General features: G+C 52.4%; 1 protein-coding gene and 2 pseudogenes across 1 annotated transcript in view; 2 read left to right on the plus strand and 1 right to left on the minus strand.

The window, feature by feature from the left end:
* Positions 1 to 17633, minus strand: part of LOC104567290 (M1-specific T cell receptor alpha chain-like) — a 193197-nt gene extending 175564 nt beyond the window's left edge. Inside the window, exons 1-3 of the mRNA XM_088537227.1 lie at positions 17582 to 17633; positions 16771 to 17054; positions 16599 to 16609 (exon numbers count right to left, since the gene is read on the minus strand). Coding sequence (XP_088393353.1) covers positions 16599 to 16609; positions 16771 to 17054; positions 17582 to 17633 — 347 coding nt within the window. The remainder of the gene's footprint in view (positions 1 to 16598; positions 16610 to 16770; positions 17055 to 17581) is intronic.
* Positions 12756 to 14542, plus strand: LOC148591599 (feather keratin Cos1-2 pseudogene; annotated as a pseudogene).
* A 3801-nt stretch (positions 17634 to 21434) lies between the features above and the next one.
* On the plus strand, positions 21435 to 22484 carry LOC148591600 (olfactory receptor 6F1-like; annotated as a pseudogene).
* The last annotated feature ends 4448 nt before the right edge of the window (positions 22485 to 26932 follow it).

Here is a 26932-nt window from a genome sequence, read left to right on the forward strand (position 1 = left end):
TGATTTTCTTTGTTGCAAAGGCACACTGTTGACCCATGTTCAAATGAGTGTTCACCATGGCACTGGTTGTTTACTAAGACTTCTTGAACAGTAGGTTTGATTTTTTTTTTTTTTTTTTTTTGCAAATCTTCAGGAACCTTCGCAGTCTGCCATGACTTTTCAAAGATGATAGAAAGCAGTCTCATAAGGACATTGGTCAGTTCCTTCAACACACTTAGATGCATGCCTCCCAGTCCCATGAATTTGTGTCTGCCCAAATGAACTAGGTGCTCCTTAACTGTTTCCTCTACTGTAGGTGCGGCTTCACACCCAAGATTCTGCTAATAGGTCTAAAGACCTATTTAGTGGTCGTGGGTGGCCTGAGAAACCTCACCTGTGGAAACTGAGAAAAGTAGGCATAACCTTAGCCTTTTCCCAACCACTTGTCACTAGGTCATCTCTCCCATGAAGCAGTGGCCTCTCTTTAGCTTTTGTGGAAATTAAATAGTTAATTCCTCATAGGCCTTTGCTGCCTATCTGCAAAAGAAATACAAGCCTTTGAATGTCTGTCTAGCAAAGAAGTATCTGCAGCATCACCTAATGATTTTGGCAAGTCAGTATGAGTCAATTATCAAAGGAATGATTGTTTGTAAAAAAATATACTATCTGTATCATTAGAGCTTCCTTATTTGAAGTAATTCACCTCAGTTGTAATTTACCACATCTTGCTTGTCTGACACATAGCTGGAACTCTTTGAGGAAGAAATTGTATAACCTAGAGGTACATAACCTCAGTAACTGCCTCATTTGGGCAGAGTCCCTATCAGTAGATTCCATCACTCTGCTCTGTATTCTTTCCTAGAGCTATAGAAATAAACTACTATTCTGACCCAATTTAAATTGTCTTTTGGTTATTCCATAACACCGTCCTTTTGTTGCCAAGATGCTTATACACACCTTTCTGCAACTACAGCTGAACTTCAAATTCCTAGACTTAATGCTTGTGTATGCAAACAAGTCTCTGCACTGCTCCCAGAGAGACAGTCCTAGTTTGCACCCTCCTGAAGTGGAACCTCGTGAAATTCAAAAAAAGGGAAATGCAAAGTCGTCCACGTAGGGATGAATAACCCCATGCACCGGTACAGTCTGGGGGCTGACGCGATGCAAAGTAGCTCTGCAGAGAAAGACCTGGGGGTTCTGGTGGAAAAGTAGTTAACCATGAGCCAGCAATGTGCTCTTGTGGCCAAGGCGGCCAATGGTATCACGGGCTGCGTTAGGAAGACTGTTGCCATCATGTTGGGGTAGGTGATTCTTCTCCTACGCTAAGCCCTGGTTAGGCCACTCCTGGAGTCCTGTGTCCAGTTCTGGGCTCCACAGGATAAGAGAGGTATGGAACTACTGGAGTGAGTCCAGTGAATGTCTACTAAAATGCTTATGTTAAAGAATATTGTACTAAAACTGCCTGGAGTTAATCATTCCGGACAGCACAACTTGCTTAGCATCAGTAAGTTGTCCATAGCATAACTTGCTTAGCATCAATCATTAAATTTGCTGGAGCCTTAGGCTGGAAGCTGTGAGTTTTTACCTAGTTAAGTAAAAGAAGGCCCCTCAGCTGATTCAAAACCTAAGAAAAAAGAGTTACAACCCCCATCAAAAGCTGCAACTGCAGAGATAAGAAAAGAAACATCCACCTGCAGACAATGAAGACACCCAATGAAGCATGGGGAAACACCAGATCTTAATTTGTTCACTCCCAATAAGAAACATGCCATTTGAGATGTGAACTGTCATTGGACTGAGCAGGAAGGACTGGTGGCTGCCTGAATGGAGTAGCAGATCAGGATGAGATTAAAATGTAAAATCAGATTACCAGCAGTTCTAATTAGCTAGACAGGGTATAGAGGAAGACATGTTTTTCCACACAGAGAACAGGAAATTGGTCTAAGATTTGGGATGGTCAAAAAGTTGATGAACACTCCTCAGCATTTTGTCCAGATTGTCAAGCAAATTAGCATGTTTGGGAGAGGGATGAATCCAGAGGCAGAGGATAGCAGATCCCTAGTAGTTACTCCTTAATGTAGAGAAAATATCTCCAGATATGAAAAAATATTTATCTAAGCATGCTCCAAATTGACTCCCTTTTCAGGAGTTCTCTTTTAGCACTGTCAGGGGTTGCCTGCTCAGAGAGAGGAGGAACAGCAACAGGTCAGTAGATGTCTCCAGGAGCTGCATTAGGAGGGAGAGACATGAAACTCAGCAGCGCAGCTCACCTGATCCTGGGATGTGGACTAGGGCCCACTGGAGGGGGCTGGGAAGGAGGCTGAGCGAAGGATGTGCCCATTCTCACACATAGAAGACCTCGGGCTGCATTTGGGGATTGCAGGGTGGGGAGCAGCTGCCCCCCTTCCTGAGAACGGGGACACGAACAACCCTGAGGAGTGTCTGCCGTCACCTGTGCACTGGGGACTCCTCCGGCTCTGTTGTCACTTCTTCTGCCCACACTGACACATTGCTGCTCAGGAAATCCTTGGGGCTCCCATCCCATCTCACAGAAGTGTCCTTCTGTGAGGCCTCAGGCATGCATTAAACAAGGAAATGAGATGGCAGCCCAGAGGAAGCAAGAGCACAGCCCATGTCATTAGCTGGGATGTTTTCCGTTCATTAGGAGCATCTCAGAAAATGGTCACTTCTGCCATGGGGGCTGTTGTTCCTGGGGCAGTGCAGGCCCAATATAAAAGCCAGCACTACTCCCTCGCTGTTTCAGCCACTTCCTTCACCTCCTCCTCCGTGTGAGCCAGGTGAGTGGGAAGCCCTTTGTCCTCCTCCTTCTCCTGTGGCTGGTCTCAGGCAAGACCTGCTCCCTCATTGCAGGCTGGGTCTTGGAGCTGCTGGTCAAGGGAGGGAGAAGGGGGAAGAAGGGTCTAGATCAGAGAGAGGCTGGGGCTGGACTAAGGTGACTCCTGGTTATGGACAATGCAGGACCTTCCCTGGGCATTCATGCTCTGTGCAGGACCCTGGCAGGCCAAGGGCAAGGAGAAGCAGCCTGTGCATCTCCCTGCAGAGACTGACACTTGCAGCCCAGCAGCTGCCTTGGCTCCTTCCTGGCAGGAGACTGGATGCTGCTCACACACCTCCCTACTCTGCTCCCTCCCTGTCCTCTCTCCCAGCTGCACCTCCAGAGCCCACCCATGTCCTGCTACGACCCGTGCGTGCCATGCCGGCCCTGCGGGCCCACCCCGCTGGCCAACAGCTGCAACGAGCCCTGTGTCAGCCAGTGCCAGGACTCCACTGTCGTCATTGAGCCCTCTTCTGTGGTGGTGATCTTGCCCGGACCCATCCTCAGCTCCTTCCCGCAGAACACCGTCGTGGGATCCTCCACCTCCGCTGCCGTTGGCCGCATCCTCAGCTGTGAGGGAGTCCCTATCGAGGGAGGCCTCGGCTCCTGGAAAACCCATTTCCGTACTTTCTTTTCTCCCTTTCCCTACCTTTTTTGTGTTGGCTTCTGCTCCACTGGTCATGACACCCCCTCAAGCCAGTCAAGGCCGCACCTGCTGCACCCTCTCCTTCTGTGGGTGCAGCACACACACGCCCTGATAAAACTGTGCTCTGGTGACAGGATTCACATTCTTGGCTGCTCCTGGTGCTCCCTGTCATGGGGACCTCATCTTGGAGCAACCACATTTCCCTCTTTAGTCTCAATAAAGCTCTGTTGCATCCAAGCCTGGGTGTCCATGTGGTGTTTCCTCTGAGGACAGTGCCTACAGCTGTAGGGCATTGCTGGTGTGGGCTGAGGTAGGTGGGCAATTCAGGTCAGCAAACAGTGTGATCTCCTTTCCCAAAACAATGGCAGATACAGGGTACTGTGATCGTGGCCCCAGTGTCTTCATTCTCCTGACTGGAGAGCTCTCATCAGTAGAAGGGCCCACACACACCCTGGACACTTTACCAGGTACTTCCTAGATGACGTGCAGGGTGGAACAGTATGGAGCAGTAAGTGTTGTGACCAGGCAGCTCCAGGATGCAGCCCAGAAAACATGACCTCACATTTTGTTACTGGGGCCAACCTGGAGCATGAAGATCAGCTGAAAAAGCATCATGCAGCAGAGAAAAGGGCAAGGGCCATAGGTCTGGACACAGCACTGGAAAGAGCAGGTCTCTTTTGTGCGTCTGTGCCTAGTCCATGAGGCAAAGGGGAAAGCGGATGATGCCTCCCTTGACACCAGCATGGTGGGTTATGTTTGTCTGTGGGACACGGGCACAGGAGCTCCCTGCCCACTGCTGAGCGGAGAGACGAGGCGAGGCGAGGCGAGGAGAGGAGAGGCGGCCCCGGCGCGCGCAGCCGCAGCGCCCCCCGGCGGCAGCGGCCGGCACCGACCCCAGCAGCCGCCCCCGCGCCCGCCCCGCCCCCGCGCCGGTTCCTGCCCGGCCGCAGCCTCGGCCGGTCCCGCCGGGGCTCCCAGCGCGCAGTAATAGACCGCCGCGTCCCGCCGCCGGGGCCGGGAGAGCTGCAGGGCGCTGGAGCGGCGCTCTGCGCCCACGAGCAGGGTCCCTGCCGGTTCCGACACGGCCTTGGAGTCTTTTAAAGTGCTCGCGATGAACGCGGGACCTCGTCCCGGGAGCTGCCGGTACCAGTAGATGGACTGGTAGGACTGAATGTCGGGGTGCGAGCAGGTGATGTTGATGGCTTTGCCCTCGGTGGTCTCTGCCGATGGCTCCTGCTGGATCTGGGCTTTGCCAGCAGCCGCTGTGCAGGAAGAAGATAAAAATAGTGAAAATCTCTTTCTTCGTAGCTTCAACAGCTGCCTCTGCAGGAGCATCCGTGAGAAAGGGCAAAGCCGAGGGAAGCATTAGCGGGACAGAGGCTGAAGGGACAGAGTGGGGCACGCAGCCAGTGTGTATGGTGGAGAATGACGTCTTCATCAGACTGCAGAAGAAATTTTTGTGGATGCATGAGTGGATGAGTTTTCTAGTCAGGCATGTGGATGGATGGATGAAAGCAGGGAAAGAAGACAGGAGAGAAAAGGTATGATGGTAAGTGAAGGCCATGAGATTTCAGGGCAAGAAGAAATGCTAAATGCACAGGGGAAAGGATCGACATATGGCATGAGAGAGTAGCACAGCTGAAAAAGAGAAAGGGAGGGGGCTGCTGAAGGAGGGAGGGTGAAAGACCCCCTTAAAAAGCAAGATCAAAAGACCCAGCGCTGTCCCCGCGGAGAAGCCCCCGGCCACAGCCCCGGCTCCCCCCAGGCCGCCCCCGCCGGCGGCAGCGCCGCGCACCCAGCAGCAGCGCGGCCAGCGCCGCCAGCCCCGCGCCCCGGCCCCGCCGCATCGCGCCGCGCCGCGCTGCCCCCCGCCAGCAGCGACTCTGCTGCGGCGCCGCCGCCTCCTCTCGGCCGCCGCTGCCAGCTCCGCCCCGGGGCTGCGCCCTGGCCCGGCGCCGGCCCCGATATCGCGGTCGGGGTCGGAGCCGTGGTCGGCCGGGCCAGGGCGGTGGCGGGTGGCGTTGGGAGGCCAGAGCGGCGGGATCGGGGCCCGCGGGCGGTGGCTGCCCCTCACGGACATCTTGGCACGGGCATCCCGGCTCTCCCGAAGGTCGCGATCGGCCATATGGCTGATCTTGGTAGGAGCCTTTGAAAGTTAAGTACATTACGAATTACTGCAGTTTTACAGTTTACGCTTTTATTTTTTAGAAATGCAAGCAAACGTGAGTTATTGCCCAGGACAGTCTCTGGCTTCTCCTTCTTGCTTATGTTTCTGTACAGTACAAAGCCTCAGAATTTAGAGACAGGCTGTAGTTGATGCAAAGCAACCTGCTGCTCCTGGATAAATGCAGGACAGCTGGAGCAGGTGGTCCAGCTTGTGCTGCCATAGGAGTGCCGTGGGAGTTCTGGAAAGCACAAGGGAAGAGCAGGAACCTTTGACAGTTAAGTACATTACAGGTTACATACAAGTCTACATTTTATACTTTTTTTTTTTAATATGAGTAAGCATGAGATATTCATGGGAGAGCAAGACTCTTAGGTTCTCCTTCTTGCTTACATTTCAGTATAATGCAGAGCCTCAGCTCTTGGAGGAAGGATGCAGCCGATGCAAAGCAAACTGCGGCTGTCCTGGATAAATGCAAGAAGGAGCTAATGTTGAAGAGCAGGTGCCAGAAGAAGGGGTATTTCCTGCAAAAGAAACAAGGAGGGAGAAGTAAAGCAGGAATCTCTGGTGCCTGCTGTCCTCTACAGGGAGCAGCGCAACACTGCAAGAAACAGCGTATAGCCCTCAAGGCAATAAAAGGCTCTAAATTATAGGAAATAATAGCAATCTTGTTTCTACAGTTTTGTACAAATGCAGGAAAAATGCAGGAATGGCAGATGTGCTCCAGCAGCTTGTGTAGCCACCAATACAGAAGAAGTAGCTGAGGTGAGAAAAAGAAAAGACCCCAGAGCAAATCAAGGAAGTCTGCGCGTGTGTCTGGAGGTGCTGTGTGCCGTCTGGACGGGCCTTTGAGCTGGCCTCAGTTGGTGCTGCTGTCTCAGCGGAAGCGGCAGAACCTCTGCTTTCACGCTGCCTGTTGCCTGAACTCGCTGTCCCCTGTGTCCTTCAGATCTCTTCCGGTTAAGGAGAACCTCTCCTGCCCCCTTACCTTCTTTAAAGAGCCCTCACTAGATTAGCAAGCCTGTTGATGGAGGCAGTTGTTCCCTGCTTTGTCAAGTATAAGCCACCCCTGAGCAGTAGCCACAACCCTTCCTGCAACGCCAGCCTTGCGGATCTTCAGGAGGAATCCTCTTCTAGCCAAGCCTTTCTTGCTCCCTGAAGGGATATGGGGGAACACAGTGTGAGCCCCCGGGGCCTTCACCTCACCTCCGTCACACTGCTGTCCCTCTTGATATGCTTATGGTTAGTTGTGACAGGATCCCTGTTGCCCATAGGGAAGAGGAGCATGAGAGATTCATGCAAGAGAAGCACAAGCCTTGGCAGTCCTTCTCCAGCATCCAGGCTGCCATCCCTTGGCAAGTAACTGGACACTGAGCGCTTTGTTGCCACCGCTTGATGACAGTGTGTGGAGGCTCACAGGGGGACTAGGCTGTTGGCAATCTCTGGTGTGAGACATATCTAAAATGTCTGGGGAAGAGGCAGGAAAAGTGAGTGGTGCCTTTCTGGAGCTGGGAGGTAGCAGGCAGAAGGTGTTAGGCACTCTGCACCACCACTTCTGCTGTTTGCTCCACTGAATGGTGCAACTTTCCCCAGGGCTGGCCAGAAAGGGTTGTTTGGACAATGCAGCCATCATCTCCTTCCCCCAGACAGACCCAGCGTCGATTCATGTCTTCCTAAAGGCTCTGCAACATTGCGGAGAGAAAGGGGAGCATCTGCAAAGCAGCAGGTGGTCTCATGGGGTGAAGCCTGGACAGCTTGGCCAAGGCGAGGCAGGAAAGGCATGGCTGCAAGGGGCAAGAAGAGATGCTTTTCCCTTGAAGTCTCTGCTGTCCTCTCCCTAGCCCTGTCCCTGTGATGCAGGACACCCAATATACTCATGAGGGAGCACCTGGTGAGGCAGAAAAGCTTTAAATGACTGTTCTTTTTTTTTTTTTTTTTTCTCATTTGCAGTCTCCAACTCTCAGCAGTATTATATTTGCATAACCCTATGTGTGAGATCCCTGTGCGAGTCAATGCACTCTTTAAATCAGTGTCTCTTGGTGAGCCCTCAGTGGCCAAGGAGCTGTGGTGCCAGCAGGAAGGGCTGCCCTGGTGCGGACCCCGTCTGCCTTTGGCCCTGTTCTCTGCTCTTCAACGCAGGGCACCTGCTGTCCACAGCGAGAGGCAACAAGTAGGAGAAATGGCACAGTCCTTTGACCTAGACATGGGGCATCTCTTCAAAGGACTAAGAGGTTAAGAAAAAAAAAAAAAAAGAAAGAAAAACTCTCATGACATAAGGCTCATTCCTGGAGCGGTTACCTATGGCTGGCTTCTCACGCTCTTAGGCAGGGCAAATCTTCAGGCTATTTTGCATTCTGAAGGCATTTAGGAGGACAGCTGGGGTGCTGCAAGCAGGATGGACATCCCTTCTGAGAGTGTAAAGCTGAAACCACAGCATGGAAAGGCTGCACCTTCACTGTGGCCCCTCTACAGTTAGGACAGGGAAAATGAGATGGACGCGCAAAGCACCAGGATGTAACCACCTCCCTATTTTGCACTGACAGCTGCTCAAAGGGTTGGTAATGAGGGGTTGGCTTTTTTTCCTCTCTTGGCGAATTCCCAGTTCTCCTCATGACATGAAACATGGGGGCTGTGCTTTCCTATGGGGCCTTGCTTTGAATACAGTCTTAACATATCAAGTGCAGACCACATTGTCAAGGTGGCAAACTGCCTGCACTGTTCCCCAGTCTCCCTCTCTGCTCCCAGCTCTGCAACCAGCCGCTCTCCCTTAGATCTGCTGCAGTCCAAGAGCCCTCCGTGAAACTGCTCCAGAGCTTCAAACACCCCTCATTCCTGACTCTGGCCTCTGCCAACATGAGGGCAAAAAACCCGACTAGCTGCAAGAGTTGTTGTCATCCAGAGCAAGCATATCCCCCAATGCAGACACTCCCAAACACACGGAGACCCAAACAGTGGTCCATGTGCAAGCTGATTGTCAGTGGGGTTGGCAAATGCATCAGGAAACCTTGGAGCCTGTCCATTGCTCCCTGTCAGCCAAAGAGACTCCTCTGCCTCCTGAGTCACAGTCCTGGCTCCTGCTCAAGCAGTGCCACCATCCCTGAGGGCCTTCGGGAACACCCAGCCTGGGAAAGTGCATCCTGCTGCTGCTGTGGCCAAATGTTCTGTACAGACAAGGAACAAGTGATCTGGAAAGGGACTGCAAGACCCAGAGTGATTCCTTCCAGTCCTGGTGCTCTGCTGAGAGATCCCATCACAGAATCGCAGAAGGGCTGAGTTTGGAAGGGCCCTCTGGAGATCATGTAGCGCAGATCAGAAGAGTCCATATGCTCTCTGTTCAACTCATGACAACTGTCGTCCCAGCCTGGGTGTAGAGGGAAAAGCCTTACATGGCAGAGGCTTCTTCAACTTCTCATTCCTCTGAGGCTGAGGACACCAGCACCTTTCAGAAAGAGTTTTGTGGCACGATGATTCCTGGGGGAAAAGGGGAAATGCTGCTGTTAAGGGAGAACTGAAGGGCCTGCTCCTTGTAGTCCAGCCTTGCCCAAAGGCACCTCCACCCCCCTCCCCACCTCAGCTTTTTGCACAGCCAAGGAAGCTTCCTGCACCAGGGTGTCTTGCACAGCACAGAGGTACAAGGCAGTGTCAGAGACCTGGACTTCCTCCAGTCGCAGCACACTCGATTTCCCTGTGGTGTTCAGCAATGCGGTGAATCGGCCACTCTCCTTGAGACCAGCTGTTGCCTGATAGGAGATCAGTTGTGGAGCTTGACCTCTCCTCTGCTGGTACCAGGACAAGCCACGGAAGTTAGAGATCTGATAAGTGCAGGTAGTCTGGAAGGTGCCTCTCTCCTCCACTGTGACTACACTGTCTTTCTGAGTCACGGTGGTCTGGCCCATGGCATCTGGAAGAAAGTCGGGAGTCAGGGATTGAGAGGGGAGAGGCTTGAGGATGCAATGCCCTTTGGAGGACGACCCCTTCTCCCCTCCTGTGCAGCAATGCAGTGAGTACAGTTTTGGGCAGGAGCTTGGCCTTCTTGCTTCAGCGCAAGGATAATCCCTTCCCCCGTCCCTGAGGATGCTCCTGTGAGAGATCTCTGCTGTGGCCCTGCTCCTCATGCTCCTGCTGCACAGGGGTCCAGGCCTGTCCCTGCTGACATGCAGAAAAGGTTTGGATGGCCAGGATATGCTGCATTGCATGTGCCAGCCAGCACAGAGACTGGGACACCACATTAACCTCAGTGGGATAGGAGCTTGCCAGGGACTCCATCAACTCCATCAACAAGTCCCCTAGCTGGGTTGCAAGGTAGGAATGTGGGAATGCAGAGAGGAGAGAGCTGCTGCAGTGACACCTGTGTGAAACACAGGGGCTTGGATGCATCAGGAGAGAGAGGCAGAGAGAGAGGGATGTCTGCGAAAAGGAAAGCTGGAGAAGGGGGTCTGAGGTGATCAGAGGATGGGGTGTTTCTTTGCTCTCTCATATTTTCTTGACCATTGCTGACAGCATCTCCCGAACACAGGTGCAAAACACCCATGAGATCTGATCCTTCCCCACAGAGCAGAGCCCTTCAGACAGCTGGTGAGCAGGGCAGCGTTTCCTTAGGAAAAACAGGGACTACACTAAGAGTAAATAAAGACTCCTTACCTTGTGATGTCCCCAGGAGGGCAGTGAGGACGAGGTATCTGACGTACATGCTGAGACGGAGCCTGCTGTTTGTGTGAGAGACAGTCGCAAAAGCACCTCCCAGCTGCAAGAGAGCTGAGCTGACGGAAAGGACCCTGTGAGTGGGAAACAGAAGGGAAGGGAAAAAAACAGGGTTGTTCTTAGCATGCCTGAAATGTGCTGTCTGCAGTTCTCCCTCTTCTGGCAGGGACCCGTGTTGCTCCTCAGGCAGCAGCCCACTCCATGTCTTCATGATGGCATGAAGGAAGCTGCAGGTTCCCCAAGGTAGGAGGTGAGTGTTGCAGGGCTGTTGCCTCCGTGGAGCCCTCAGCTCCCCAGTTGGAAATGTGTGTTCTCCTGGACACCACTGCTTGCCCATCTGGGGAGTTCAGGGGGTTCCCCCACTGGGTTTTCTCCCCTTCCCCTGAGATGCTGCTATTCCTCCTAGGTGCAGCTGTCACTGTGATTTCTACCACTCTAGCCTCTCTTTCCTGTGCTGCCTGGGAACAGCTCTTCCTGGAACGGCCAGAGCTAGTTGGGACCCTGCACTTGTGGGAAGGGTGAGTTTTGGGAGAAGAGTGAGGGCAAGTGCAGAGTTGTAGTGGGATTGCCTGGAAGGAGCTGGGCAGGCAAATGCAGGCCAGCTAGAGAAGCTGTCAGTGTGGCCTTGCGTTTGTATGATTGCCTGGAAGGAGCTGGGAAGGCAAATGCAGGCCAGCTAGAGAAGCTGTCAGTGTGGCCTTGCGTTTGTATGGAGAGTGAGTGCATGACATTGCATAGTGTGTGCTGGACAGCAGAGCTGCGTGGTAGAGCTGAGAATTCTGTGGCAAGGATGTCTAGAGAGACACTTGATGGCCAAGTGTCTCAAGCACCTCCACCATCCTTGGAGTGTTTGAACCTCCTCTGCCCCAGGCTCCAAATCAGCTGACCAAGGGCTGAACACTGAAGGCCAGAGCCACAATTTTGACAGGAGCTTAACAGAATGTTCAGGCCAGCTGTGGTCAATCAAAAGGCCCCGAAAGAAGCTTCCAACCATCCAAACCAGCTCCCAGCAAGGGAGAAGTGTCCCTGATATCTGCTGGAATCTGGTACCCAACCAAACAGGGGGGCTTGCACCCAACTCTACACAGGATGAAGAAAGAATCCTTGCACGTATGTGGCCACCCACCTTGGTCCTGCAGACTGTTGGGAAGTAGAGAAGATCAGGCACCAGCCGAGGGGCCTGCACCCAGGTGTACAGCTCAATAACCTAGAGGGGCTTCTTGCTCTTTTCTCCAATGTAGAGAAGCCTCCTCAGGGGAAATTCCTCCAGGAATGGCACCTGCTGCAGAGATCCACACACACATCCAGAAACACTCCCGCTCGCTGCCAAGGGAAAAGAGATCCCATCAGACACCTCTTGTTTCACAGTAGGTCGCTCTCTTCACTCTTCTGCATACATGGCCCTTGACTGCTTGAGACCCGCCATGTCTCAGGAGATCCCTCGTTGGGCAAGCACAATGACTACCCGCTCTTCATCTCCTCCCATGGATGCCTGCTCCAAGGATTCTTCATGACTTCTCATATGGGGCTCTTGCTAACACGGTCAGCAGGAGCTGCAGAAGGCAGCTTTTCTGCACAGTTCCTCTCATTCACAGGCCTCTTCTCAAATGGGCTTCAGGGTCTCCCTGCTCAATTCAGGCCATGGATAGTAGCAAATGGCACCCAGGCCTCTCCCCTAGAGGAAAAGGACACCTAGACACTGTTCACTTCCCCCTCCCCATTGCCCCCCCAGTCTCAGTGATTTCTAGCAGGAGACAACAGTGGAAGCTGAAGGAGGCAGTGAGGAAAATGTGGGCAGGGGAGCAGTAGCCGAGAGGAGATGAAGACAGGGTTGGAAGGCCCAGTAGTAGCAGGAGAGAAGTGGCTGGAGCAGGAGAGCTGGGTCCGTGCTCAGTGGGGCTAGCACCGGCTGGGACCCTGGCCCCACTGCCCCAGCGGCTCCAGCCCCTCTGCAGGGAGCAGGACTGGCCTCTGGGTGCCCGCGGCTGCAGCTGCCTCCTCTGCTGCCGCCCCCAGCCTGCGCCCGCCGCCCCTGCCACAACGTGCTGCCCCTGCTCGGGTCAGGCAGCCCCTGGTGCTGCCGCTGTGCCCAGAGCAGAGTGCTGCCCGGGCACACACTGCCCCCGCTGCAGCCCCTGCCACAAAGAGGGTCTTTTCCTGGTGCTCCTTGGGGACTAGCAGCAAGTCCTGGGGAGTGAACTGGACGTCCCTGGCCTCCCACTGCAGCTGTTGCTGGGCGCTCACATTTCAGTCAGTGCCAGGAAGATGCTGGTGGCTGAACACCAAAGGAGGCAGCAGCTCTTTGGTTCTTCCTGCACAACCCACCAGGGCTCTTCTTTCTCTCACAGGCAGCAACATCAGGACACATGGCCCTGCACTGCATAGCTCAGTCTTGCAAACTCAGTATCAGGGTGATGAAATGCAGGGGTGCCCTTGGCATTGACCAGGCATGAGGGGCCTGCATCCCATGCCCGATATCATCAACACTGGCCTGAAGGCAGAGACACCGGGGGATGGCCAGCATGAGGAGGGCAGGATTTCTCAGTGTTACTCTCTCCTGTACCTAAAGGCAACGTGACCCCTGGGACCTCCTTGTACAGGACACAGGAGATGTGTTCTGCCTGAAGAAGCATGGTCTGATGTCTACCAGGCTCTGCAACCTTTGTGCACTAAACAAGGGAGAGTAGCCCTGCTAGGAACAGCATGAACATTCCCTTGTAGTGAGGCCCACACGAGGAGAGGCAGACATGCCCCTGCTCATGCACGCCTGTGAGGAATCATGCAAAAATCTGTGCACCCAGATACACTCACACAAATGTTGCGGGTACACAAGGGCACACGAGAAAAAGAACTTGCCCGTAAGGACGAGTCTCTGTGAACTCACCAGGGGAAATGCTGGGAGCCACACGGCACAGACAAGGGTCAAGCAGCAAGTGCGAAGGACTCCTCCTGAAACCTGCTTCGTGCATGGGATGGTGCCCAACGGGGAGTCCGGTCAAGAATTGCTGGAATGGGCCCCTTCTGGCCAACAGGGCCATGAGAAAACGCACATGAATGACTCAGGCCAACATCCCCTGCCCGCATGCTTCCGTGCCTCTGCCATTGAGCTGACTCTTCCAAGCACATTGACTGTCCTGTCCTGGAAGTCCTCAGGCCTTTCATCTGAGCATTCAGAACAAAACTTCATAGCAGCACGGACACGGCTTAAAGCAGGAAATGAAAAGACAGCAATGTAGGAAACAAAAACACAGCCCATGTCATTAAGTGGGATGTTTTGCATTGGAGAGGAGCTTGTCAGAAAATTGTCACCTCTGTCAAGCAGGCCTGTGACCTGGGGGCAGTGCAGGACCAGTATAAAAGGCAGTCCCAGTGCTGGCTCTCTCATCCACTTCTCTCCATCCTTCTCCACAGAGACCAGGTGAGTCTGAAGGCCTTTTCCCTCCTTCCTCCTCCTAGGAGACAAGGTCTGTCTTTGGTGGTGGTCTCAGCTGATCCTCCCTCTGTAACCTTGTGAGGGTTGGAGCTCCTCTTTTTGGGAGAGAGAAGGGAAGGGAAGGGAAGGCAAGGGAAGGCAAGGGAAGGCAAGGGAAGGCAAGGGAAGGCAAGGCAAGGCAAGGGAAGGGAAGGGAAGGGAAGGCAAGGTCTTGCTGAGAGAGAAGTTGGCATTTGTTGGCAGTCACGTGTGGGGTAGTCAGCAGCCTTCCTGGGCCTGCTGGTTCTTGGCAAGCCCTTGGCTGGGCAAGGTAGAGGAGCCCATGTGCCTGTGCCCTGCACACACTTGAGGTCCCAGCCTAGCAGACCTCATGGCAGAGCAGAGCTCCTCGTGGCACAATCCCAGGCCGTGCCTCATGCACTCAGCTGCTCTGCCTCCTCCCTGGCCTCTCTCACAGGTGCCTCCAGCTCCTCAGACATGTCCTGCTGCGACCCGTGCGTGCCATGCCGGCCCTGCGGGCCCACCCCGCTGGCCAACAGCTGCAACGAGCCCTGTGTCAGGCAGTGCCAGCCCTCCACCATTGTCATCCAGCCCTCTCCTGTGGTGGTGTCCCTGCCCGGACCCATCCTCAGCTCCTTCCCGCAGAACACCGTCGTGGGATCCTCCACCTCCGCTGCCGTTGGCCGCATCCTCAGCTGTGAGGGAGTCCCCATCAACTCTGACTGCTGTGACCTCTCCAGCTTTTCCACCCGCTATTGCGGCAGAAGGTGTCCCCCCTGCTAAAGCCATGAGTGGTGACACCAGAAAAGGACCACCAGGAATCCAGAAGCTGATGCCACTTTAAAGATCTAGATGTAGCCCATTGATTTCCTAGAGGCTAAGAATCCGAGGCTCCCCTGGCGAAAGGAGATCAGGAAAGGGGTTCGCCTGGGCTCCCTGAAAACACAGCCCATGTCTAACTTGCCTGTCTTCCACTCTCTCCTCTTCCTCTGTTGTCTTCTGCTCCACTGGCCATGACAGCCCTCCAGTCAGCCAAAGGGGCTCCTGCTGCACCCTCTCCTTCTCTGGGGACAGCGGACACATGTCCCAAGAAAACTCTGCCGTGGTCAAGGGAAGCACATCCTTGGCTGCTCCTGCTGCTCCCTATCCTGCTTACCTCCTCTTGGAGTAACCACCTTTCCCTCTTTAGACTCAATAAAGTTCTATTGCATCCAAGTCTGGATGTCCATGTGGTGTTTCCTCTGAGGATGGTATCTCAAGGAGCAAAGGGAGAAGGCCTCGCGGTTGGGAGAGGTGTGGGCAGAGAGGGAGGGGTGTTCAGGAGGGCCACTCTGGCTTTGGCTGATGCTCTTGGGCATCGGCTACACCAAAATCCCCGCCAACTAGAGGCCTTCACCAGATGCATTAGGATGAGAAATGCAGAGAAGCTTAAGACCACAGTGAGAGGGGAGGCACAAGTGGAGAATGTCTTCTGGAAATGGAAACATGCAGCAATGTGGAGAACTTCCAAGAGGTCAAAAACTAGGATGAGTAGCAGAGTACTGGGGAGGATGGGAACAGACCCCAGGAAGTCAGGGATCCCCATGAGGCTTGTGACAGAGCAGTCTTCAGGAGGAGATCAGAACCACAACTGAAATGTGCAATGGTCAACCATATACTCCTTGTAGAAAGAGATTTGCAGCAGCAGAGCCACCTGAGTGAAGGTCACCACAAAACCAAATGCCCACACACACGGTTGTGTGGTTGAGTTTGGAAGGGACCTCTAGAGATAATCTAGTCCAACCAAGCAGCTCAAGCAGGGACACCTAGAGCACGTGGCACAGGGTCGCACGTCACCCTTGGCAGAGATTCATGCTGGAAAACTCAGAGCATGTGACTTCACCATGTCCAAATGAAAGCTTTCATTTGGGAAATGTCAGCCATTTGGTCAGGGCCTGTTTCAAAGAAAAGATCTTTCAATGCAAACCAAATGGATGCTTTTCTGAGGAGAGCGAGCAGAAGGGCAGATCTGTAGCGGGAGTGCCTGAAAGGAGCTGGGGAGGCAAATGCAGGTCAGCTAGAGAAGCTGTCAGTGTGGACTTGAATTTGCAGGGACAGTGACTAAATGAAGCTGCTTAGTATGTAGTGGAAAGAAGAGCTGAGTGGTAGAGCTGAGATTTCTGTGGCAATGATATCTCGAGATAGCCCAGGGTCTCAGGCACATCCATCATCCTTGCAGTGTTTGGACCAAAGGAGCAATTACTGCTCTGTTCAAGGCTTCCTAGCAGCTGACCAAATCCTGAAAACTCAAGAGTGGCCCAGCCTTTAGCTAGGAGCTGGCCATGCAGTTCAGGAAACAGAGGTCACTGAAAAGGATATGAAGGCGGCTGCCGGGAACATCTCTCTTTTGGTCCCACCTAGAAATAGCATCCAGGAAACCATCTCCCTGCAAGGCAGAAGTGTCCTTGGTGTCTCCTAACATCTAGCACCCAACCACACTCAGGGGCTTGCACTCAACTCTGTAAACTTGCCAGCAGTTCTGCACAACATAGTTACAAAGGGCAGCTGAGGTGGGATAGGGCTCAGCTTCCACCCTGCCTCTGAAGCACATGACATGAGACCTGCTGGGAGCTCCCTCCTCGTCCTCTCCCTGAGAAAGAGGCTTCCAAGAGGCTTTGCTGGCTGCTCCCCACAACCCTGTGGGAACGGTCAGTCGTGGCTGGAGGCAGCATTTGGGTGTGGGGGAGGGAGGCAGTGAAATGCGGGAGTGAGGAGCAGCTGTGGGGAAATGGAGAGAAGGAGGGAGCACTAGTTAGGAGTGGGAGAGACCCAGGCAGAGCGGGGAGGGCTCGGTCCTCACTTTGCTGCGACCTCAGGTGCTGACCGCCCGGCCACACGGCGCCCCCAACTCAGGCATTACCCAGTGAACACTGGCACCGCTCTGCCCAGAGCAGAGCGCTGCCCGCCCACACCGAGCGCTCCGACCCTTCATGCAGGGCGGCAGCGCCACCTCCTCTCACTGTGTCTCTCACGGCACAGTAATACACAGCGGCGTCCCGCCAGTGCGGCTGGGAGAGACATAGGGCGCTGGAGCGGCGCTCTGCACCCACAAGCAGGGTCCCTGCCGGCTCCGACACAGCCTTGGAGTCTTTTAAAGTGCTCGCAATGAACGTTGGACCTCGTCCCAGGAGCTGCCGGTACCAGTGGATGTACTCGTTGAACTGAATGTTGGGGTGTGAGCAGGTGATGTTGACGGCTTTGCCCTCGGTGGTCTCTGCCGATGGCTCCTGCTGGATCTGGGCTTTGCCAGCAGCCGCTGTGGAGGAAGAACATAAAAATAGTGAAAATCTCTTTCTTCCTAGCTTCAACAGCTGCTTCTGCAGGAGCATGCATGAGAAAGGGCAAAGCTGAGGGAAGCGGGACAGAGGCTGAAGGGACAGAGGGAGACATGCAGCCAGTGTGTATGGTGCAGAATGACATCTTCATCAGACTGCAGAAAAAGTTTGCATGGATGCATGAGTGGATGAGTTTCCTACTCAGTCATGTGGATGGATGGATGAAAGCAGGGAAAGAAGACAGGAGAGAAAAGGGGTGATGGTAAGTGAAGGCCATCAGATTTCAGGGCAAGAAGAAATGCTAAATGCACAGGGGAAAGGATCGACATATGGCATGAGAGAGTAGCACAGCTGAAAAAGAGAAAGGGAGGGGGCTGATGAAGGAGGGAGGGTGAAAGACCCCCTTAAAAAGCAAGATCAAAAGGCCCAGTGCTGTCCTCGCAGAGAAGCCCCCGGCCACAGCCCCAGCTCCCCCCAGGCCGCCCCCGCCGGCGGCAGCGCCGCGCACCCAGCAGCAGCGCGGCCAGCGCCGCCAGCCCCGCGCCCCGGCCCCGCCGCATCGCGCCCCGCCGCGCTGCCCCGCGCCAGCAGCGACTCTGCTGCGGCGCCGCCGCCTCCTCTCGGCCGCCGCCGCCAGCTCCGCCCCGGGGCTGCGCCCTGGCCCGGCGCCTGCCCCGCTCTCCTGCTCGGGGTCGGAGTCGTTCTTGGCTGAGCCGAGTTCCCTCAACCAGGACTACACACGAGGACTTGCACAGCATGACTGTAGCACCGCTGCTGTTCGAATCTAGGAAGAAGGTCCATCCATTCGCTCATGGTTTTCGAGACAGATGCACTAGATCTAACCTTAGTCCCTGATCTAATGAATGGTTTATATCTAAGGGGTTACTTAGGAGAACTTGTTGAGTCCTGAAGCTCCAAAGGAACCCCCTGGCTTCCTCCACTCCTCCTGAATGGTGCCTGTGTGCAGCTGGGTCCAATCTGAGTCCCAGACTTGGCCAATGGTTTATGTCTAAGGGCTTTGACGTGCAATGGCTACACTCTCATAGATACTATAAAATATTCTTTGTCACAGTAGACGAGCAGAGGGAATGTGTTTAGTGAGCTCGGATGTCAGAATGAGAATAAACTCCTCTACTGTAAAGTATCCCAAGGTTAAGTCTCAAAGCATATATGCACAAAGCAATCACCTAAGAAGAGGGAGAGCCCTCAACCTCAAGGATTTAGCTCTGGGGGTGTCCACAGAGAACATGACTCAGAATCGGAAACCGCATGGGCTTGTTTTCTACTCAAGTTGAATTTTCATGTGGTCAATATGATTTCCACACCCCACCCCCCCCTTCTCCACCCCAGATATTTTCAGTATACAGCAGGTGTCCAAGCTTGAAGTTCCCGTGTACATGTTGCATTTAGAGAAGCTCGGACTGTGTCGTGCTAATGTTGCATCTTTCATGAGAAACACAGGTCTCAAGGCCTCACAGCTGATCATAGCTGCTTGCAAACACTAGTTATCTGTTTCACTGATTTCCAGCAAAAGGGGGGTGGAGTGCACCTACCACATGACACTATATTTCTCCCCCTCTCTTCTCCCCCCTGCCAAAATACCTACTTGCAGTCTTAGTAAAAATGCAGCACTCGAGTCACAAATTGAGTGGATCAAGATGCTTTCCTAGAAGATGGAGTAGACACTTCTGATCACATCCTTCAAAGGCCAGACATCCCGTACATATTTCACCCACCCTGATCTCCACTTTTCCTATTTTATCTTCATAGGTTGGCTGTAAGGATACGGTGGGAGAGTGTGTTGAAGTTGCTGGTAAAGGTCATGTGAGCAGAAAGTCCTCTGATGTTGTGGAGTCCTGTGAACCTGTTGTGGAGCCATGTGCCCTGTGTACATGGCTCACTTCATCATATAATGGGAGTGAACCCATCAGCTGCTGTAGGGCCCTGTACAAGCACCTCCACCTCCTACCGTGGCTGAACCTCATACCCATGTCCAAAGTATTCCAGAGAGAGAGAGAGGCATCAGGCAGAGGGATTTGTGTGCAGGAGTTGGGCAGGTTGCTCCAATTGCCTATGCCTGCCCCATGGGCAGCACTCTTTCCTTAACATTAACCAAGCCCTTTAACATGACATAGGAATTGTAGAAGATGACTCTGTGACTTACAACATCTCTCTGTGGTTTCTATCATTTTACAACATCTCTCTGTGGCAGCCTTGGGCAAGGAAGAAAGCTTCCTTTGAGTGCCGGTCTTCCCCGATAACTCCAGATGACTAATGTGTTTTTTGTTTATTTGTTTTCTTGCCTTTGTTTTCTTTCTTTTTTTTTCTGAGTCAGCTGTTAGTCTTTCCTACACATCGGTGCACAAAAAATTATGTTTCTAAGGCAGGGGTGGCCTGAGCTGTGTTAGACAGTAGCTCTTGGAGAGCTGAGGCCTCAGCGTGCCTGCTTCTCTTCACTGCTGGTCAGTAGAGCAAAGCAAGTGACTGAGCAGGGACACCTGCTCTGCAGGCAGGGGAGATCAATAGCCTATAGTCAAGTCTTGTGTGCTTAGAGCTTACATGTCCACTTAGATGAAGATGGAAGACTTAGGCTGCTGTTAGATGTTGTGACAGCTGAAAGGACATAGGTGAATCCCGCCTTTCTAGCTGACCCTACCCATCCTTTGAGATGTGGATGTTTCAGGTATCCGCATGACAAGAAATTGCCACACAAGAAAACATTGAGTTTCTGCCAAGGCTCACATTCCATGGTGGATAGATGGGGAAAAAATTGTCAGCCCCTTGAGAGAATTGCATTCCTGTTCTTTAATTAGCCACTGTGAAGAGAGAACACTATCCAATTTCAACAAGCTTGTGCAAAGCCCAAGAGATCAAACCCCTTGTGGCACACGGAGGAAAAATTCAAAACAGGCTCCTTTGCACAGCCAGTTAGAGCTTCAGTGCGTGAACAAGGTGAGTGTGGGAATATTCTTATGCTACGGATTTGGGGGAGTTCTATATATTCTTTATTATAATAAAAAAGACAGTTTCTTCTTCTTTTTTTTTTATTATTATTTTTCCTGCTGAGAACTCCCCCAGCATTTTTTCCCTTTTATCTGTGAATATTTTGTTTGTCCTGTTTTTCTCTGCTGTGTGCTGTCATTACCTGGAGGTAAAGTGGAGCTAATTTACTGTGTGTGTGTGCACGCTAATGCCCCTTTGCAGAGGTAAAGTGGTGGCTGTGAGGGGAAGGAAAAGCAGGAATGCAAGTTGCCACTGCCCAATGGGTGGAAGGGAAGGAATCAACATCAGGCAAATGTATACATTTTGAGGTGAATCACAATGGTGTTCACTTCTCTTGGGGAGAGACTTGAGAAGGAAGTAGATGAAATGCCTCAGATCGGCCAGCTTCCCAACACAGTTGCACTGGGTGGGATTCAGGTTAGTGAGTCTGACCTGCAGAAGGTGACCCATGGATGCCTCTGCCTATGTTGGAACATTTTACTTGTCCACATGAGCTGGTTGCTAGACTCCTTTCCTCACAGTATATATATACCCAGGGAGATATTGGCACTTCTGGAGTGCTTTTAGCCCTCTCTGATAAGCCCTATTTTAATATGGTCATCCTAAATTCCTCCTGTGGCTTTCACACGGCAAAATTCTGGAGCTGAGTCCTACCCTGATTAACTATATTGCAAAGCGGGTCTCTGGAAGTAATAGAGGTAACTCTGAAAGCTTCCAGCCGTTAGACCTTGGAAAAAGGGGAATTCATGAGACCAGGACTTCTTAAATAACACCCGTCCTTCTAGTCTGTTGTGCTGTGCCACTGCCACCTCAGTCTGAAGTCCCTGTGATCAAGTGACCTAAAAGAGATGAGAAAATCTCCTCCAGTGTCATCTTCTCATTAGAGTATCTCAGTTGTATTTGCTGAATTTGTAACTCAGTCTTCCGTTCATCCTGAGGAGTGCAGCTATGCTCTTCCCTTCCTCTGTGCTACAGCCTTGCATGGAGGTGAAGACTCTCAGGCTGTCTTTTGCCCTTCCCTGAAGGAAAGGGATTTTCATCTCTCAGAAGAAGCCATTATAGCCACCATGTTCTAAAGAAGACCCTTGCACTTGGTCACATAAAGAATTGTCCATGTTTGTTTGACTGCGGTGCCTGGTCTTCAGAGTCATATTCAACTGTCCAAACATAGACATGGTTTAGCTGATGCCTTTAAATCAAGGTAAACAAAACCCTCCCTAAGGTACTTCAGTCTCTATCTCAGGCAGCATGTAGCACAGGTAGAACTTTTCCCTGCTCTCAATAAGTTTTTTTTTTTTTGTTTTGTTATTGTTTCTTTTTTTTGGCGGGGGCGGGGGTGGGCATTGGGGATGAGAGGAATGAGGTGGAGTGATCATGTACAATCTCTGGTAGCCCGTTTAGCTACCAGTAGGCTCAGGCTGGCCATTCAGACTATCACACTGTCATCGTTTCTGTCTTGACAGATGGATCTCTATACTTGGAGGGATGTGGAAAACGAGACAACTGTGCAAGAATTCATCCTTCTGGGTTTCCCAGGCACACGGCATTTTCGCGTGTCCCTTGCAGTGCTATTTGGGCTGATGTATTCCCTAACAGTAGCAGGCAATGCATCCATCATAGCCCTTGTGAGGGCAAACAGGAACCTTCATACCCCAATGTACTTTTTCCTCTGCAATCTCTCCTTTCTGGAGATCTGGTACATAACGGGCATTGTGCCCAAAGCTATGGGAGTTATGCTGGGGACTAGCCAGACCATCTCCTTCAGAGTTTGCATCCTTCAGTTGTTCTTTCTTCCGTCCCTAGGCTCCACTGAATGTTTTCTCCTGGCTGTCATGGCTTATGACCGCTATTTAGCCATATGTCACCCTTTGAGATACAACTCCCTCATGAACAACGTCTTCTCTGCTCAGCTGGCCCTTGGCTCGTGGCTGGGAGGCTTTCTGGCCATCTCACTGCTGGCTTTTCTTACAGCCAGGCTGACATTCTGTGGACCAAAAGTCATCAATCATTTTCTTTGTGATATAGACTCCTGCCTTGCCCTCGCCTGCACGGACGCGCGGCCTGTGGAGCTGGCCATCTTCCTCATTTCCATCCTTGTTGTAGTGGTCTCCTGCATGGTTACCCTGGTCTCCTACATGTACATCATCTTGGCCATCCTGAGAATCCAAACAGCCCAGGGCCGCAAGAAAGCTTTTTCCACCTGCTCTGCCCATCTCACGGTCATTACAATATGGTATGGCTCCATAATGTTTCTATATGTCAAACCATCAGCCCAGAACTCCTTAGATCTGCACAAACTTGTTAACACCTTTAACACTGTTGTAACTCCATTGTTGAACCCCTTCATCTACACACTCAGAAATAGGGAAGTGGCACAAGCTCTGCAGAAGGCTTTCCAGAAGAAGTGAAGGAGCTTCTCAAAAGGCCTTGATGTGAGCAACAGATTCATTTCCCTCTGCCTCCTGCCCCAACAAGTTCCTCCCTCGCTGTACGTGCACCTGGGCTCCACAAGGTGGCCAGAAACCAGCAGATCCAGCACGAGTTCGGCTCAATCACCTCTATCCTTTCAGATGGTCAGGGTGAAGCCTGAGGTGGAGCATGATTCCGATGTGCCCACTACCCTCTGTTCACTAGGCATAAATCTAGAGGGCTTCATAGTGCTCCAAAGGTCATCCCTGAGAAGGACCATGAATCCCATCCAAACTCCACTCCCTCACAGAGCCAGGGGAACGGTCCTCTGGTGATTTGTGATTCAAGTTCCTAAAGGCTTAACTCTGCCAGGGATTCATGCACATTCTCTAAAAGCTTCTAATACGTAGATCCTTCCTTAGGGAAGTGGACATATAGTCTCCCTTTTCACCTGTTATTGTCTGGGTGTATCTATGCCACCTTCTTGTGGCTCTTCCATTTGATCATCCTTAGACATCCTTCGACATCCTTAGGTGTTTTAGCATGGCTGGTATGTCTAGCAGTAGCTCTTATTCCTGGCATAAGACTATCAACAAAGTTTACATTCTCATTTCTAGTCCACCTCCATTTTCTCAGTGTGTTTATTATTTCCCATTAAACATCCTCCAAACCCCATGCTTGGTGCTGGGTGAGTCAGGGTATTTCCACACCTACAGTTCCACACCAGTTTTAAGCAGACCATCTTTGCATGCATTTTTGGTTTTGTTGTGGAATCACTTAGAGGTATCTTGCAGTCACCAGAAAGCAGAATCCTTTCACTAAATGGCAGAGGTCTGAAATGGCAGCCGGGTAGCAGGTCTGCCTTTACACTCAATGGAAGAAGATTAGCACTTCCAAAAGGCACTTTCTTTTACTTTTCCTAGGCCTTGAGTTTCAGAACAAGATGAATCATGTTCCTAAAGTTCCTCTTTCTGTACATTAACAATGAAGGGAGTCTACGTGACTCCCAGTACCACAGAACGGTTGAGACTGGAAGGCACCTCTGAAGATCATCTAGTTGAACCTTCTGTCAAGCAGGGACAGAGAATGCACCAACACCCATTATAGAGGGCTTGAAATATGCCTGCTTCCTGCATCTGCCACTATATGTACCACATATATATGTGCCACTATACATACTGCCACATCTAAAGGCACTATATGCAAGAGGGGTTGCCATCCAAAGCAAGAATAAACCCCATCCTCACGCCATCCCACACACAGTGCTCCACATGCAAGTTGATTGTCAGTGGGGTAGGCAAATGCATCAGGAAACCTTGGAACGTGTCCAGTGCTCCCTGTCAGCCAAAGAGACTCCCCTGCCTCCCAAGTCACAGTCCTGGCTCCTGCTCAAGCAGTGCCACCATCCCTGAGGGCCTTCGGGAACACCCAGCCTGGGAAAGTGCATTCTGCTGCTTCTGTGGCCAAATGTTCTGTACAGACAATGAACAAGTGATCCGGAAAGGGACTGCAGACTTGGATGTGACCCAGAGTGATTCGTTCCAGCCTTGATGCTCTGCTGAGAGATCCCATCACAGAATGGCAGATGGACTGAGGTTGGAAGGGCCGTCTGGAGATCATGTAGTGCAGATCAGAAAAGTCCATATGCTCTCTGTCCAGCTCACAGCAAGTATCATCCCATCTAGGGGGTAAAGGGAAAAGCCTTCCATGGTAGAGGCTTCTTCACCAACTTCTTCTTGTGAGGCCGTGGAAACCAGGCCCATTCAGAAAGAGGCTTTTGGCAGGATGATTCCTGGGTGCAAAGGGGAAATGCTGCTGTTAAGGGAGAACTGAAGGGTCTGCTCCTTGCAGTCCAGTTTTCCCAGTGACATCCTTTTTGCACAGCCAAGGAAGCTTCCTGCACTAGGGTGTCTTGCACAGCACAGAGGTACAAGGCAGTGTCAGAGACCTGGACTTCCTCCAGTCGCAGCGCACTCGATTTCCCTGTGGTGTTCAGCAATGCAGTGAATCGGCCGCTCTCCTTGAGACCAGCTGTTGCCTGATAGAAGATCAGCTGTGGAGCTTGACCTCTCCTCTGCTGGTACCAGAACAAGCCATAAAAGAAAGAAGTCTGATAGGTGCAGGCGGTCTGGAAAGTGCCTCTCTCCTCCACTGTGACTAGACCGTCTTTCTGGGTCACGGTGGTCTGGCCCATGGCATCTGGAAGAAAGTCAGCAGTCAGGGATTGAGAGGGGAGAGGCTTGAGGATGTAATGCCCTTTGGAAGATGACCCCTCCTCCCCTCCTGTGCAGCAATGCAGTGAGTACAGTTTTGGGCAGGAGCTTGGCCTTCTTGCTGGAGTGCAAGGATAATCCCTTCCCCGTCACCAATAGGATGCTCCTGTGAGAGACCTCTGCTGTGGCCCTCCTCCTCAGGCTCCTGCTGCACAGGGGTCCGGGCCCGTCCCTGCTGACATGAAGAAAATGATTGGATGGGCGGGATATGCTGCATTGAATGTGCCAGCCAGCACAGAGACTGGGACCCCACAGTATCCTCAGGGGGATAAGAGCTTGCCAGGGACTCCATCAACAAGTCCTGTAGCTGGGTTGCAATGTAGGAATGTGGGAATGCAGAGAGCAGAGAGGTGCTGCAGTGACACCTCTGTGAAACACACGGCTTGGATGCATCAGAAGAGAGAGGCAGAGAGAGAAGGGGATGTCTGCGAAAAGGAAAGCTGGAGAAAGGGGGTTAGAGGTGATCAGAGGATGGGGTGTTTCTTTGCTCTCTCATATTTTCTTGACCATTGCTGACAGCATCTCCCAAACACAGGTGCAAAACACCCATGAGATCTGATCCTTCCTCACAGAGCAGAGCCCTTCAGACACCTGGTGAGGAGGGCAGTGTTTCCTGACGAAAAACTAAACTAAGAGTAAATAAAGACTCCTTACCTAGTGATGCCCCCAGCAGGGCAGTGAGGACGAGGGATCTGAGGTACATGCTGAGACGGAGCCTGCTGTTTGTGTGAGAGACAGTCACAAAAGCACCTCCCAGCTGCAAGAGAGCTGAGCTGACGGAAAGGACCCTGTGAGGGGAACACAGAAGGGAAGGGAAGACAACAGGGTTGTTCTTAGCATGCCTGAAATGTGCTGTCTGCAGTTCTCCCTCTTCTGGCAGGGACCCGTGTTGCTCCCCAGGCAGCAGCCCACTCCATGTCTTCATGATGGCATGAAGGAAGCTGCAGGTTCCCCAAGGTAGGAGGTGAGTGTTGCAGGGCTGTTGTCCCAGTGGAGTCCTCAGCTCCCCAGCTGGAAATATGTGTTCTCCTGCACACCACTGCTTGGTCCTTTGGGGAGTTCAGGGGGTTCCCCCACTGAGTTTTCCTCCCCTTCCCCTGAGATGCTGCTATTCCTCCTAGGAGCAGCTGTCACTGTGATTTCTACCACTCTAGCCTCTCTTTCCTCTGCTGCCTGGGAACAGCTCTTCCTGGAATGGCCAGAGCTAGTTGGGACCCTGCACTTGTGGGAAGGGTGAGTTTTGGGAGGAGAGTGAGGGCAAGTGCAGAGCTGTAGAGGGATTGCCTGGAAGGAGCTGGGAAGGCAAATGCAGGCCAGATAGAGAAGCTGTCAGTGTGGCCTTGTGTTTGTATGGACAGTGAGTGCATGAAATTGCTTAGTGTGTGGTGGACAGCAGAGCTGTGTGGTAGAACTGAGATTTCTGTGGCAAGGATATCTAGATAGGTGATGGCTGAGTGTTTCAATCACCTCCACCATTCTTGGAGTGTTTGAACCTCCTCTGCCCCAGGCTCCAAATCAGCTGACCAAGGGCTGAACACTGAAGGCCAGAGCCAGAATTTTGACAGGAGCTTAACAGAAAGTTCAGGCCAGCTGTAGTCAATGAAAAGGCCTTGAAAGAGGCCTCCAACAGCAACCACCCAAACCACCTCCCAGCAAGGGAGAAGTGTTCCTGGTATCTGCTGGCATCTAGTACCCAACCAAATCCTTGCACGTATGTGGGCACCCACCTTGGCCCTGAAGACTGTTGGGAAGTAGAAAAAACCCACAGGGGCTTCTTGTTCTTTTCTCCAGTGTAGAGAAGCCTCCTCAGGGGAAATTCCTCCAGGACACCTAGACACTGCCCACTTCACCCTCCACATCGCCCCTTCCCCTCTTGTCACAGAATCACTGAAATTCCCAGTCGTTCCCAGCAGGAGACAACAGTGGAAGCTGAAGGAGGCAGTGAGGAAAATGTGGGCAAGGGATCAGAAGCCGAGGGGAGATGAAGAGAGGGTTGGAAGGCCCATTAGGAGCAGGAGAGAAGCGGTTGGAGCGGAAGGGCTGGGTCTGTGCTCAGTGGGGTGAGCACCGGCTGGGGCCCTGGCCCCACTGCCCCATCGGCTCCAACCTCCTCTGCAGGGAGCAGGACTGGCCTCTGTGTGTCCGCGGCTCCGGCTGCCTCCTCTGCTGCCGCC

This window comes from Tinamus guttatus, unplaced genomic scaffold (genome assembly GCF_059628265.1).
Source record: "Tinamus guttatus ecotype Peru unplaced genomic scaffold, ASM5962826v1 Tinamus_guttatus_pri_ptg000732l, whole genome shotgun sequence".
In the NCBI taxonomy this organism is placed as follows: Eukaryota; Metazoa; Chordata; class Aves; order Tinamiformes; family Tinamidae; genus Tinamus; species Tinamus guttatus.